The following is a 14019-nucleotide window of genomic DNA, read 5'->3' as shown; positions in this document are numbered from 1 at the left end:
CACATTTTCACATTTATTCAAATTCACATTGATTTATTACACTAAAACTTGTACAAGCCAATCTTCAAACATTTAGTTCACACATTTTCACATTTATTCAAATTCACATTGATTTATTACACTAAAACTTGTACAAGCCAATCTTCAAACATTTAGTTCACACATTTTCACATTTATTCAAATTCACATTAATTTATTACACTAAAACTTGTACAAGCCAATCTTCAAACATTTAGTTCACACATTTTCACATTTATCCAAATTCACATTAAACGATATCAACAACATCAAAATTGATGCACAAATTAAATCTTTAAACAGTTTCATAAATTTGTTCAAATTATTAAGAATTTTACTGATAAAACGTGTTATTGTTATTATATGGCGAATCCAATCCACTGTATGGGTTTGGTTGTGCGCTTTGGTATGTATCCGCTTGGTATGGGTTATTATAAGCGTTTGGCTGTTGAACGTTATAATTTTGGTAGCTATACTGCTGGGGCGGTGCTCTGTACACATAATTTGGATCATCTTCTTCGAGGTTCGCGTTCTGTTGAAACACGTTTCTATTATCGCTTGAGCGATTTTTGGTGATTTTATTCCTCCTAATAATGCATACAGTTACGCATACGATGAATGCCACAAAGACGACTACAGCTATAACAATACCTGCGATTGCGCCAGATGACAAAATACTCGGGAACTTTGTTGACTCGTTACATTCTTGGAAACCTTTAATTACGTATAGAGAACCGAATTTAGTACCTTCATAACTCTCATTTACGTACATATGAGTAGCTTTGATATCATCGAATGCATCAGAAGAAACATAAATAGGTTCATAATCACCATCATAATATATACAATTTAATGACTTACAATCTGCGAAAGCTTCATAATCTAATCTTTGGATATATTTAGTTAAGTTAAGAGTTACTAATGAAGTACATTTATAAAAGGCGCAAGTATAAATGTTCTTAATTGAATCCGAGAAGATAATTGTCTTTAATGACGTACACTTTTCAAATGCATATGAATTAATTGATGTTAATGAATCACCAAATGTAACATTCTCTAATGATGAACATTCAGAAAATGCATATTGCCCAAGATATGTTAATTCGATTAATGGTGATATATATTTCAAGTTTCGACAATATTGGAAACTTTTTGCATCAAAACTTTTTGGAAGTCTTCGAAATGTTATTGATATTAATGAAGAAAATGATTTAAATGAATTTTCGCCTATATTAACTATACCTACGCCAAGTGTTAAATGTTGTAAGTTATCACAATAATTAAAGATACTTGTATAGAAATGTGTTATATTATCACCAATTGTAGCATTACGTAATGAAGTACATGAACTAAAGACATAATTACCAATTGAAGTTACCGAATCTGGTATTACGAATTCTAAAAGACTTTGACAATATGAAAATGCGTATTGATCAATTGTAGTTAAATTATTACCAAATTTAATTGTCTTTAATGATTCACAATATGAAAATGCATAGGAATTAATTGTAGTTAAATTATCGCCTAAAATTATATTATCTAATTTATAACATTGATAAAATGCATATGATCCAAGTTGTGTTAATGATGTTAATGGTGGTGAAATAGTTGTTAAGTTATAACAACTCCCAAAAGCATATTTTTCAAAACTTGTTGCAGGTTTCCTAAACGTTACTGTAACTAATGATCCAAATCCATCGAATGAACGTTCACCAATTTTAAGTATACCTACGCCAAGTGTTAAATGTTGTAAGTTATCACAATAATTAAAGATACTTGTATAGAAATGTGTAATTCCATCACCAATTGTAGCATTACGTAATGAAGTACATGAACTAAAGACATAATTACCAATTGAAGTTACCGAATCTGGTATTACGAATTCTAAAAGACTTTGACAATATTCAAATGCATATGAATTTATTTTGGTAACATTTGTTCCTTTAAAGATAACAGTTTCTAATTTATTACATTTATAAAATGCATATGTATCGATTTCATTAACACTTAAACCAATGATAACTTTTGTTAACCTGAAACAGTAATTAAATGAATTAGTTGAAACAACTTTAACTAAATCTGGAATCGTTATCGAACTTAAATTTGAACAATATGAAAATGCATATGTATCAATACTTTCGACACTTGATGGAATGTTAATTTTGGATAACAAAACACATGAATCAAATGAATGTGATCCAAATGTCGTTACCGAACTCTCATTTCCAAATGTTATTGTGGTTAATCTGCTGCAAGAACTAAAGGCATATGAACCAATGGTCGTAACTGTGTTTGGTATTGTCACTTCGAGTAACGAATAACAATGACTAAATGCATAATTATTGATTGTCGATGCATTGCAATCAATTATAAGTTCCTTTAAAGAACGGCAATATGAGAAAAGATTTGCTGGAATGCTCTGTATGTTTGGGCTGACTTTAGCATGTTCAAGGTTTTCGCATTGTGAAAAAACATATGTGCCAAGTGATATAACACTTTCAGGAATGTCAATCTCTTGAAGAGATGTGCATAAACAAAACGCATGCCCTCCAATGGTGTTTAAGCTTTGGCCATGGAGAAAGTTGACTGTTTCTAATTTTGGACATGAATAAAATGAATAGGAATTGATGTTCGTGAGTGAATCGCCAATTGTAACCGTCTGCAAAACGGGCCAATTTTGGAATGAATAGCTGCTAATTGTGCGAACACCTTCCGCAATGGTAAGATATCGAACGGTATTTTTATAACTCGAATAGGTGCTTTCGTAAACAACGGATTTGTTTGCTACCACGAGAGTTTCATCGCAATTTGCAAATAATGGAAATATTGATCCGATTAGAGAAACAATTGATAACATTTGTCACTTTTTAGGTTACAAATTCAATTTCACAAGCGATCTACAGTAATTCAAGTAAACCGTCCGTTTCGATTTTGTCGTACTACATCGATTGAAAAATTGGCAATTTGTTGTGTTCAAATTCCAAAATTTCCCGTTATAGTGTGACACTTTTTATTAACGATTCGATGTCAAATTATTGATTATAAGGGTAATCACATTGGTTTTGATATTTAATAAATATGCACAAGTATCCCAACTCATTTATCGAATAATTAAATAACTTTATGATTAAATCAAATTTAAATAATTTCATATTTTCTTAATTATGTTTTCTAATATTTTTTTTTTATAAAAAATATAAGATGTAAACAAACATCAAAATAAATACTTTTGCTACATAAATGAATGCTTTCAAATATCTTTCCTTACATGTGCCATTTCTTTTATTTTTGTTTTGATCTTTACAGAAATTATTTGAAGTAATTCTATATTTTTGTTTCAAAAGTGACTATAAAAAACACAAGAAATTCAAAAATAGGATCTCTTATCAAATAGTTTTTAATTTGAATAAAGAAAATATTAATCAGCAAATTTGATAATTAAAAAATTTGACCATTATCTTATGATACTTCTATTACGCACAAGTTTATTCAATGAAATTTCTATAAAAAAATCAATTCAAGATCATTGACGTTTTCCTAAGACTCCGCACAGATTCACATTTTCCTTTTCCTGTACAACAATTCGACACCTTTCAACACTTACACAATTTTTTGTTTTACTCATTCTTCATCAACATACACAATGAACTGCTTGTTCGGGCACAACGACCTCAGTGGTTCCTCGCTTTCGTTAATCACAAACTGAGGAAAACCCGTTCTCAAAGAGAATGATTTTGGGTACATATACTTCCGCACGAAAACGAAAAGAAGTTCAATTGGTCCGTCCCTCGGAAACACGTGCACTCTGTTGATGTTGTCCGGAAAGTGGAATCTGATTGTCGAAGAGTCTTCTGTTGGCTCTGGGAGATTCGCAAAGTCGTCATCGATTTTTTGTTTTCGCATTTCTTCGCTTTTTTTGTCGATTTGTGCTTGCTGTTCAACTTCCGCTTCTTTCCGCTCGTTCTCTTGATCTTGGAGAACAGCATTTTGAAACTCATGATCTTGCTCATGAATTATCTCGGCATCTGAATTTCGCTCATGATTTTCAATGCGAAGAGAAGAAAGTAAATCTATGCTGCTTATCTGCCCTTGATTCTTGAAAAAGATTTGAGATTCAGAAAGAGTTGTTCCATTTGGTCGGACTAATGCAATTATTGGTACGCTATAAAAATCTAAAGCTGTAGCAGTAGACCAACCTTCTGGATGTGTAATATCCAATGGAAGAAAAATATAGTTTTTGCGAATTTCTCGGCTAATTTCGTCTTTTTTAAATATTGATATTATTTTGTTTGTTAAAGGATTTTCTTTACAATAAATAAAAAGGAATAAAGTCCTTCTAAGTCCATTTGCATCAGTTATTGCATCACTTATAGGTCCTGGATGAGAATCGAATGGAAAAGAAAAGTTTCCAATTAATTGATCTTCCCCATCAAATGGTGCGTTTCCATTTTCAAATCTGTGGAGAATTCTGCTGAAGAAATTACAGAACGAATTCGGCGTCTCGAGAATCAAATGCTGCTCATCCATTTGCATTCAAAAGACCGAAATTTTATTTATGTCAAAAAAAATTGTGAGAAAACAGAAACTGCATAAAACCCATAAAAAGTTATGTTTTACCTATTCGATTGACCATACTGATTTGGATATCCGGGATATTGCCCATAATACGGCTGTTGCTATTGAGGATATTGGTTTGGCGTATTCTTATTTTGCCCTTGTTGTGGAGGGTAGCCGGGGTATTGTTGGGGGTACCCGGGGAACGTTTGCTGGTACTGGGGGTACCCCTGTTGCTGGGGCTGCCCCGGATACGTTTGCTGAGGTTTGGCACCTTGTGGTGGTGGTGTGTACTGCTGATATTGTGGGTATTGTTTAGATCCAGCCCCCTGCTGAGGGTACATCTGCTGCGGCTGCCCTGGGTACGATGATGCGCCCTGCGGCTGATACATTTGCTGCTGATATGCTGTCTGCGGCTTGGAGCCAGATCCCTGCGCAGGCGCTTGCTGCTGCTGTTGCTGCGGATACTGCGGATATGATGGCGTCGGCTGTGGCTTATTAGCTGATGCTGGCGCAGGCGGCGCTTGTCCATACATCGGCTGCTGTGGTGGCTGTGCGTACATTTGCTGTTGCTGTGGCTGCGATAACTTAGGTGACATTACATTTTCTTGCTGCTGCTGCCCTGGATATTCTGGCGGATACATTTGCTGCTGTGGAAGGTTTGCTGCTGCGTGACATCCAGAGCCAGGCGCTGGAGGCATCTGCGGCTGATACATCTGCGGCTGTCCGATTGAAGGGACTTGTGGATACTGTGGCGGCTGTTGCTGCGGATACATTTGTTGTGGTGCTGCGCCGTACATCATCTGCTGATCATACATCATTTGTTGATGCGGGCATGCTGGTGGCTTTGGAATGCCGCGGTCGCCAATTGAGACAAGTTCTTCCTCGTTAAACTTTTCCCTGTTTCGTACCTTATCATATGCCCTCTCGCAAACAAGTGAATAGTTGATGAGATATTTGATGATCTGAAGGGCATATCGATCACTGATTGTTGGCTTGAGTTCTTCAAGGCGTTTATGGGCTTCCTTGACATTATTATATATTTGAAGGATCCCATCAGGATGTAAACGGTTGGCAGAAGTGATAAGAAGTCCAGCTGCAAATGAGCGAATTAGTTCATAGGTAAGGCCAAATTCATGGCTGAACTTATTTGCTATGCCTTGTGTCATGATAAATTTGTATTTTGCTGATGTGACTTTTTGTTGCCATTCAATAAACCCAGGGTGCACTGTACCATGCTTTTTAATGTTGCGATTCCAATTTGATATGCTATTGCATAGTGCACGATGAACAACGGGATCGCCACAAATTTCTTCTTCACCCATTCTATATATAGTATTTGGGTTTTGAAGAGCTATAACAAGTTCTGCAGAACCTTCTTGGAAAAGAAGATCAATTAATTGAATGATCATTTGAGCTTAGTGTTTCGATTTCCTTCTTTGGCAATTTTAACTATCATATGGAATATTTCATAATCTTCATCGTGAAAGTTGATGATGTTACTAAGTGATCGAACTAATGGCCTTCCAACTTCAACATCAATGTTTGATTGCTTTTTTAAAATTGCATTTTCTACTAAATACTTAGAAGGGTGTTGGGGTGGTGGAGGAGCTGACTTTTTTCCTTTTGGCATGCCAAAAATGATTTTCGAAAATCGTTTTCATCCCGTAAGTTGCATACAAATTTTACACTTTTAAAATTTAACGAAGTAGAAAGAATTTTTGGTGAAAGTATTGAACATTATATATAAATTTACGGAATAATTGGCATGGCCAAAATAAAAACAAGAAAAATGTGTGATAAATTTAAGAAAATAACAAGAAATTATGTTTCCTTTAAAACAGGAAATGTAAAGTATTCAAAAATAAATTAAAAACAAAGCAAAGAAGAAAAACACAGGAAAAAATATTTGTAATAAAAGTTCTTTTCAATACTTCAGCAAAAAAGTTTACAGAAATATTATTGAGAGAATGATTTATTATCATATATTTATAAAAAAGAAATATCACTCAGCAACAAGAACTTTTTTCATTGCCTTCAAGTTTAACGTCATTTCGGAGATTTTGAACTTCTGGATACTCATGAATATTTGTTTCATACAAAACATCAACAATTGTCTTGTATAATTCTGTGATATTTTCTCCTGTTTTAGCGGAAGTTGAAAAGTATCTGCAATTATGTGTGTTTGCCCAATCATCAATATCTTTTTGGTTGATACATGAAATAAGATCACATTTATTTCCAACCAAAAAGAATTTTGCTTTGTCACTCCCTGCTTGCTGGAAGGCACTTAACCATCCATCTAAGTTTCGAAAGGTTTGAATATTGGATAGATCAAAAACAAAAATTACGGCTGCAGCACCTCTATAATAAACAGTTCCAAGACTCTTATATTTTTCTTGTCCTGCTGTATCCCATATTTGTATTTCTATTTTTTTGCCATCTCGTTCATCGTTAAAAGATTCCATTGCAGCACCAACAGTATTTGGTTGACTTGAATCATATTTGTTATTAATGAAGCGATTGATAATGCATGTTTTCCCAACAGATGAATCTCCGATTGTTACAACTCGAAAAGTTATTTTGCCATCTTCAACAAGCATTTGTTCTTGGCACTTTTAGAAGGTCGGAATCCTTTCAAAAAATTGAATGCAAATGTTTGTATGTATTGAATGCTTAAGTAAACCTAATAACCGCACTCAATTTGAATGAGTTATTTTTATGACTGGTCAATTCGAAGTGAAGTACGATAAAACTTTTTGTAAGACAATTCACTCGAAATTAATCGTTTTTACTTCCTGTGGTTTTAATTTGTTATTCCTCATTCAATTAGCGTTTTTTATATGCAAATTAATATGTTTATTTGTTTTGATTAAAACAAAATTTGAATTTATCAAATATATGATTAAAATTAATTCAAATAATTTATTGAGAATTCAAAAAGATTTGAAGTTGTTCCGCTGCCACTAATAGATATTGTTGGTTAGGGAATTGTTGGACGGCCTCTTCAATAGTTTCATCTATTCCATTATCCAACAAAATTTCGTAAAGCGCATTGAAATTTTCTGGCGCGCTTTCTTTAAGAGAAGTTGCGATTGAGCGAATGCATTCGAATGAGTTTAACAACATTTCGGGATCATTCGTGTCCAAAATCTCAGCTATAAAATGAAGCGGAAAGTTTTGCAATATCCATGGATGAAAGCTTCGACTAAGTGATAAATAACACACAATAAAATGCACTTGCTTCTGTATGTCAAATGAAGAATTTACAATGATTTTTAATAGAAAACTTGTGGGGAGTTCCGATGTAAGAAATTCTAAAATCTTTGGTTGCGTACATGCTGCATAATTTCGTAATATTTGTGAAAGATAAAAAGTAATGTATTTGGAAACTGTGTTTTGTGTTTGCATAAATAATAGAATTACATCTTGAACAATTGGAATTGTTAACTCAACAATTTCATCACTATGTCCAGAAATTGTTGCAATTGTTGATAATACGGTTTTGATGTTTTCGCCTCCACTTTTTAGAACAGATAAAATGGAATTTTGGAAGCCGTTAAACGATAGGATTTCGAATAGAATTTGATCGTTGCAATGCTCGCAAAAAAATCTGAGTGAATTAACAGCAAGAGAAGATAAACTAACGCAAAGACCTTCTTGTGGAAAAGAAAATATATTAATGTATAAGTTTTTGATAAAAGGTTGAAATTCGTTGTTCATAAGAATTTCAGATGAAAAAAGAAAATTCAAATAACAAAAAATAGAACCAATTGATTGAAGATGATTACCGATTAGATTGTTGCCAATAAGGTTCATGATGGTTTGAACTAACTTTATATGGATTCCATTTTGAAGATATATATTAAGCAGTTCAGGATTTTGTGAAAAGAGTATTAAGGTTTTTATTGCCTCATTAATTGCGTCATAGTCATCAAGATTTAAGACATCATATAAAAATTCATGACAATGAAATTTTGTCAATATTTCAAGTGGTAATTTTTTGGCTAATTTACGAATAAGAGATGCAACTTGAGCAGCTAAGTCTTTTTGAATAACATGAGATTCGAATGGTAATCCAGAATATACTATTATCATTATTCTTGCCAAAATATTTTCATTAATTGCATCTATTGCATTCGTTAAAAATGAAATGCTTAGTGACTGAGAATCTATATCATCTGACATTAATCCTTCCATAAAAAATTGGATTTCTTCATTTGTAAGACTTTGTATTTCTTGATTTTCTTCTTCTATTTTTTGATTTTGGCATTGATTTAAAAATGAAATTTTCTTTTTTAATTGGTAAGTTTCATTATTTTGTTTTCTATTTTCTATCATTGGTCGAGCAGACCAATGCCACTTTTGATATAAAGTATTACTTTCCAAATAATTTAGCACTTTTTAGTATTAAATGGTCAAATAAACGAACAGAAATAAAACACACAATTTTTTTTTCACATTTTATTTAATGAATCTTAACGATGATAATGATTGCCACTGCACTAAAGAATATTTACACCAATTAAAATTACTTGAACATTTTATTTTTAATTTAACTAAAAATAATTTTGAGTCAACAATTGATTCAACAATTAATTTGATTGATCAATCTTATCCATATTCTTTTATTTTTACGATTTGTCAATTAGTATATTCAGCATTTGTTTCACATTGGAAAGAATATAATTTTTATTTTAGTTATTTAAAAGGAATGGAAGAAAAAAAAGTATCAAAAGGAAACAATATAAATATTTTTAAAGTTTTTGCACAATATCTTTTAGATTTAGAATCACAAGAATCGAATTATCTTCTTGAAAAACTGATTGAAGAAGGATATGTTGATTCCACGATAGTTAAAAACAAAGAAAATTTATATTTTGCACATTATATGTCTGAAGATCGATTAAAAAATTTAAAATTTCGAGTTCCATTTAAAGAACGTTTTTTCCAAGATATTACAAACTTACGCCAACATAATTGGGAACTTCATAAACAATTAATAAACGAAGGAGTTAATCCTAATGATATTACAAATGCAATTAGAAATGATGAGTATGAAAAACTTCAAGAGATATCAACACAAATTACATTTGATTTTGATAAAATCATTGAACCATCACTTTATGAAAGATGTACTTTTGTTAACAAAGATAAAGTTTCACTTATTAATTTCGCTGCATATTTTGGATCAATAAAATGTTTTAAATTTTTATTAGTTAATGGTTCTGACTTAGAAAACACAGGAAAATTTGCTGTTGCTGGTGGAAATGTTGAAATCATTCATTTATGTGAACAAAATCATTCATCATTTGATAATGCTTATGAAACAGCAATAGAATTTCATCGAAATGATATCTTTCATTATCTTTATGATAACAAATTAAAAGAAATTAATAATTTAATTGATTTAGGCTTAAAATGCATTGAGTTTAATAATTATGAAATCCTTTCATATTTAATAGATGAAGGTATGATAGTTAATGACTTAATTCTTAAAAAATCAGCAAAATTTGGTAATTTGTATTTGTTATTAGATTTCCTTAATAATAAAATGCCAAAAGACATATTATTATACTCTGTAAAATCATGGAATAATGAATTAATAAAATATATTCTTGATCAAAAAGAAATTGATGTTAATTTTCAAAATGTTTATTTAAAAATTTTAATGTTTTTTAATGTTTTATGAGATTTCATAAATTTTTTTGGAATTTAATTATTTTATTTAATTCTGCAATTATTTTGGCATCTCAAAAACCAAATATAGAAGCAGTTAAATTACTTCTTGAACAAGAAAATATTGATATAAATTCTAGAAATGTTTAATTCTTTTAGTTATTGTTTGATTTTTTAGTTTTATGTTTAATTAAAAATTATGGAATTTTTATAAAATATTTAGAACAGCATTAATGAAAGCATCAATGAAAGGAGATATAGGAATTGTTAAATTACTTCTAGCTCGTAAAGAAATCAACTTAAATGTTAAAAATATTATTATATATATTTTATAAAGTTTAATAATATTATTTAATGTTTGATTATTTAATTAGGAGTTAATTTATTTAATTTTTAACTGCGCTTGTATTTGCAAGTTTGATTGGACAAATCGAAATAGTAAAGTTATTTCTTGAACATGATGATATTGATGTAAATGCTAAAAATGTTATTTTTGGAATATTTCATATTTTTTTCTTTATCTTGATGTTTAAATTTGATTTTTGGAATTTATTATGATGATTTCGTACAGCATTAATGATTGCATCTCAAGCAGGTCATGCTGAAATTGTTAAATTATTACTTAATAAAAAAGAAATCGATATTAATAGTGTAAATATTTGTTTATTTCATACAATATTTATTTCAGGAGTTTTATGATTCAATCAATAATTTGGAATTTGTTTAAATAATTTTGGACTTCATTAATGTATGCTTGTAAAAGTGGAAACACTGAAATTGTAAAAATTTTCCTGCAGCATAAAGAAATTGATTTGAATGCCAAAAATATTTATTTAATTTATTTAGGATTAATTTGTTTTGTTTTATGTTTTAATATTAAATTTGGAATTTATTTAAGAAATTTGAAACAGCAATTATGTGCGCAATAAATGATGGATATTTTGATATTGTAAAATTGCTTCTCGCACAAAAAGGAATTGATATAAATACTAAAGATATTTATTTATTTGTTTTGATGTATATTTCAAATATTTAAAATATAATCACAAATTTCGGTGTTATCTTAATAGATTTAGAACTGCTTTTATTATTGCTTGTAAAGCACATCAAGTAAAAATTATCTTTTATTTAATTTTCTATAAATTGACAAAAAATCAAGGATTTTTGATCCTTCTTTTGTCAATAGTATTTATGTTCATAATGCGAAATTACATCAACAAAAAATAAATCATGGTTTAATAAAAAGTAAGTTGTAAAAAATTATTTGCTCAAAAATAAAAATATTTAATTAAATAGAGAATATATTTAACATGTGCATGTGAATTTTTTTTTTTTCATATATAAATAAAATCTCAAAATTTAATGCTTTCAAACAATGACCGGTCAAGATCTTGTATATATTTTTTAAGGCTTGTTCATACTTTTAACATTTGTTCGTTTGTTTCATATAAATGGCCAGATTTTACAAATGTAAAGTTTTGAATCAAAAGGACTTTTCTTAAAAACCGTTTGTTCATAATTGAATTTGAGGGTATTTGAATGCTCCTTATCGTACGATCATTGAATTACTTTTTCTTGGATAATGGCAAAGGTTACGTGCAGGGGAGCAAATCTACAGCTTCGGTGTAATGTAAGTAAAGAAGTTATGAATCATGAAATTGTTTCCGCAATTTCAGTTGTCAGACCTTTAGACTGCCCATGTACAAATACAAAATATGGTAAAGTTTTATCACATTCAGGAGTAATCGTTCGTACAAAATATGAAGACCTTTTGATCGAGTACATGAATGAAAGTGCTGTCTATATCAACTTAGTTGGGAAATATGATCCAAATGCAAAGTCGTTCCAATTTCGATACTACACATTTAGACAAAATCCAGAGGAAGTGCAAAAGCCAAAACGAAAGGTTACTGTCAGTGAATTTGCAGAAAAAATGGCGGATTTTATGAAAGGCCATACGTTTGATACATTTTCACATAATTGTCATCATGCAAGGTATTTAACCATGAAATATTATGGTATGAAGACAGAGGACCCATATTCAAATAGTCATAGTGTCTTATACCAAGGAATTCTTGATTACTTTAAACGTTATCCATGAGCATAATAAACATATGTTAGCACTTTTTGCGTATTAACGGTCACTTGCATAGTCTTAAATAAACGTTCACATATGTGGGGAAGGCAGAATTCGAAACCTTCAACAAACGCCGGCTGGGGAACACAAAACAAAACTGGAACAACTCAAAACAAAACTGGTACTACCCAGGGAAAAACTGGTACTGGAGCTGGTTCGAATTGGCTAACAAATACTGGAACTAATTTAGGAATTACTGCAACACAAACACAAAATAAGCAGTCGGTACCAGCAACCACAAATGGTATAAACTTTGAGCCAACGACAGTACAGATTTTTGTACAAGAAGCTGGAAGTGAACAACCATTTGCAGTGCATCATATCATTAATTATGATATCTTCAAGCAATATACTATCGAAGAGCTTCGCTACTATGATTATCTTTCACATGGATTCTGTAAACCACCTCAACAAACTGGATTTGGAACCGGATTTGGAACAAGCAATCAAGGAACACAATTTTCATATGGGCAGCAGCAAACAGCTCAACCTTACCCTGTAAGTCCATGGAAGAAACAATATCCTGACAAAACATCAACTGTTCCAACATCATCACAAGCTCAACCATATGGTGCATTTCCAGCAACGCAGTTATCCGTTTCTAAAACAGATTTTGATGTTCCAGATGAAGCAGAAGCCAACGAAATTCCTGTTAGACGGAGTTTTCTCGGTGAATCATTATTGAAAGATAATTTAAGTTCATCTAGTACATCAGCTACTCCGGGTATATACAAGTCTCTGATAGCAAGGAGGTTTCAAACAGCCGAAAAAAGCCGATATTCATTGTTTGCAATTAGAAGTATTGAAGCTGGAAACAATTAATATCAAATAATCAAATGTGACAAATGTAATTGCTTTGAATAAAAAATCAGAATTTAATTGGAATTTTAAAATTAATAATTATTTAATTAAATTATTTATTCCTTCTTTTGACGGCCCTCAGCGCGTTCACGTTGTTGCTTTAAGAAAAATGGAACACGAACATGACGAAGGTTGGCATTACGAACACGAACAATACGACGATGGCAAGCACATGAAACACAGTAGAAGCACTTTTGGTATGTCTTTGGGAATTCATATTCTTTGTAGATTGATGCATCCATAACATCCTTAGCAGATGAACTATCAACCATATTCTTTGTAAGGAAACGCTTGATGGCTTTATCACGTGGTACCATACGACCGCAGTTCATGCAGTTAACAATCTTCTTACGACCAGCGTTCATTTTAGAACGTCCACAGTTCCTTCTCTTTTGAGGCATTTGCAGAAAGGTCGAGCCATGCATAACCGTCGATGATGACCGTTAAAAGCAGCCAAGAAAGAAACAAGAAAGAATTGTATTTTTTATAAAAATTAAGAGGGCTTTTCATTTATACTACCAAAAGCGAACAAAATTAGAATTGAAAAATCATATTATACAAAAATTTAATTATGATCATAACTTTTATTATAATTTTCTATTATAGCACGCCATAAAATTTTAAGCTCCATAGTGATAAGGGAGGAAGTGTAGGAGAGAGGATTAGAGGATATTCTAAAATAAAACATTCTTATTTCTGAATGAATAACATTCTGAAATCCTTTCAAAATTTTGTGAGAGAAAACGGTTGGATTGTTCAAAGCCATTTTG

At 31.2% G+C, this 14019-nt stretch overlaps 7 protein-coding genes across 7 annotated transcripts; 2 read left to right on the top strand and 5 right to left on the bottom strand.

The window, feature by feature from the left end:
- Window positions 1-352: 352 nt before the first annotated feature.
- On the bottom strand, window positions 353-2875 carry GO595_007926 (Leucine rich repeat-containing protein; the record flags this gene model as incomplete). Its single annotated transcript, XM_067921443.1, has 1 exon — window positions 353-2875. One exon carries the CDS (start codon window positions 2873-2875, stop codon window positions 353-355), a length of 2523 nt encoding a protein of 840 aa, XP_067771760.1.
- Window positions 2876-3639: 764 nt separating this feature from the next.
- Window positions 3640-4551, bottom strand: GO595_007925 (FAS-associated factor 2; the record flags this gene model as incomplete). The annotated part of the gene is made up of 1 exon (XM_067921442.1): window positions 3640-4551. The coding sequence occupies one exon, from the start codon at window positions 4549-4551 to the stop codon at window positions 3640-3642; it is 912 nt and encodes a 303-aa protein (XP_067771759.1).
- A 143-nt stretch (window positions 4552-4694) lies between these two features.
- On the bottom strand, window positions 4695-5984 carry GO595_007924 (uncharacterized protein; the record flags this gene model as incomplete). The annotated part of the gene is made up of 1 exon (XM_067921441.1): window positions 4695-5984. One exon carries the CDS (start codon window positions 5982-5984, stop codon window positions 4695-4697), a length of 1290 nt encoding a protein of 429 aa, XP_067771758.1.
- A 597-nt stretch (window positions 5985-6581) lies between these two features.
- On the bottom strand, window positions 6582-7175 carry GO595_007923 (small GTP-binding protein; the record flags this gene model as incomplete). The annotated part of the gene is made up of 1 exon (XM_067921440.1): window positions 6582-7175. The coding sequence occupies one exon, from the start codon at window positions 7173-7175 to the stop codon at window positions 6582-6584; it is 594 nt and encodes a 197-aa protein (XP_067771757.1).
- A 4658-nt stretch (window positions 7176-11833) lies between these two features.
- Window positions 11834-12352, top strand: GO595_007922 (uncharacterized protein; the record flags this gene model as incomplete). The annotated part of the gene is made up of 1 exon (XM_067921439.1): window positions 11834-12352. The coding sequence occupies one exon, from the start codon at window positions 11834-11836 to the stop codon at window positions 12350-12352; it is 519 nt and encodes a 172-aa protein (XP_067771756.1).
- A 72-nt stretch (window positions 12353-12424) lies between these two features.
- GO595_007921 (uncharacterized protein) lies at window positions 12425-13210 on the top strand (the record flags this gene model as incomplete). Its single annotated transcript, XM_067921438.1, has 1 exon — window positions 12425-13210. The coding sequence occupies one exon, from the start codon at window positions 12425-12427 to the stop codon at window positions 13208-13210; it is 786 nt and encodes a 261-aa protein (XP_067771755.1).
- Window positions 13211-13305: 95 nt separating this feature from the next.
- On the bottom strand, window positions 13306-13650 carry GO595_007920 (40S ribosomal protein S26; the record flags this gene model as incomplete). Its single annotated transcript, XM_067921437.1, has 1 exon — window positions 13306-13650. The coding sequence occupies one exon, from the start codon at window positions 13648-13650 to the stop codon at window positions 13306-13308; it is 345 nt and encodes a 114-aa protein (XP_067771754.1).
- Between the last annotated feature and the right edge of the window lie 369 nt (window positions 13651-14019).

Source organism: Histomonas meleagridis, assembly GCF_020186115.1.
Source record: "Histomonas meleagridis strain 2922-C6/04-10x chromosome Unknown contig_6, whole genome shotgun sequence".
In the NCBI taxonomy this organism is placed as follows: Eukaryota; Parabasalia; order Tritrichomonadida; family Dientamoebidae; genus Histomonas; species Histomonas meleagridis.
This window is presented reverse-complemented; position numbering and strand designations above follow the sequence as displayed.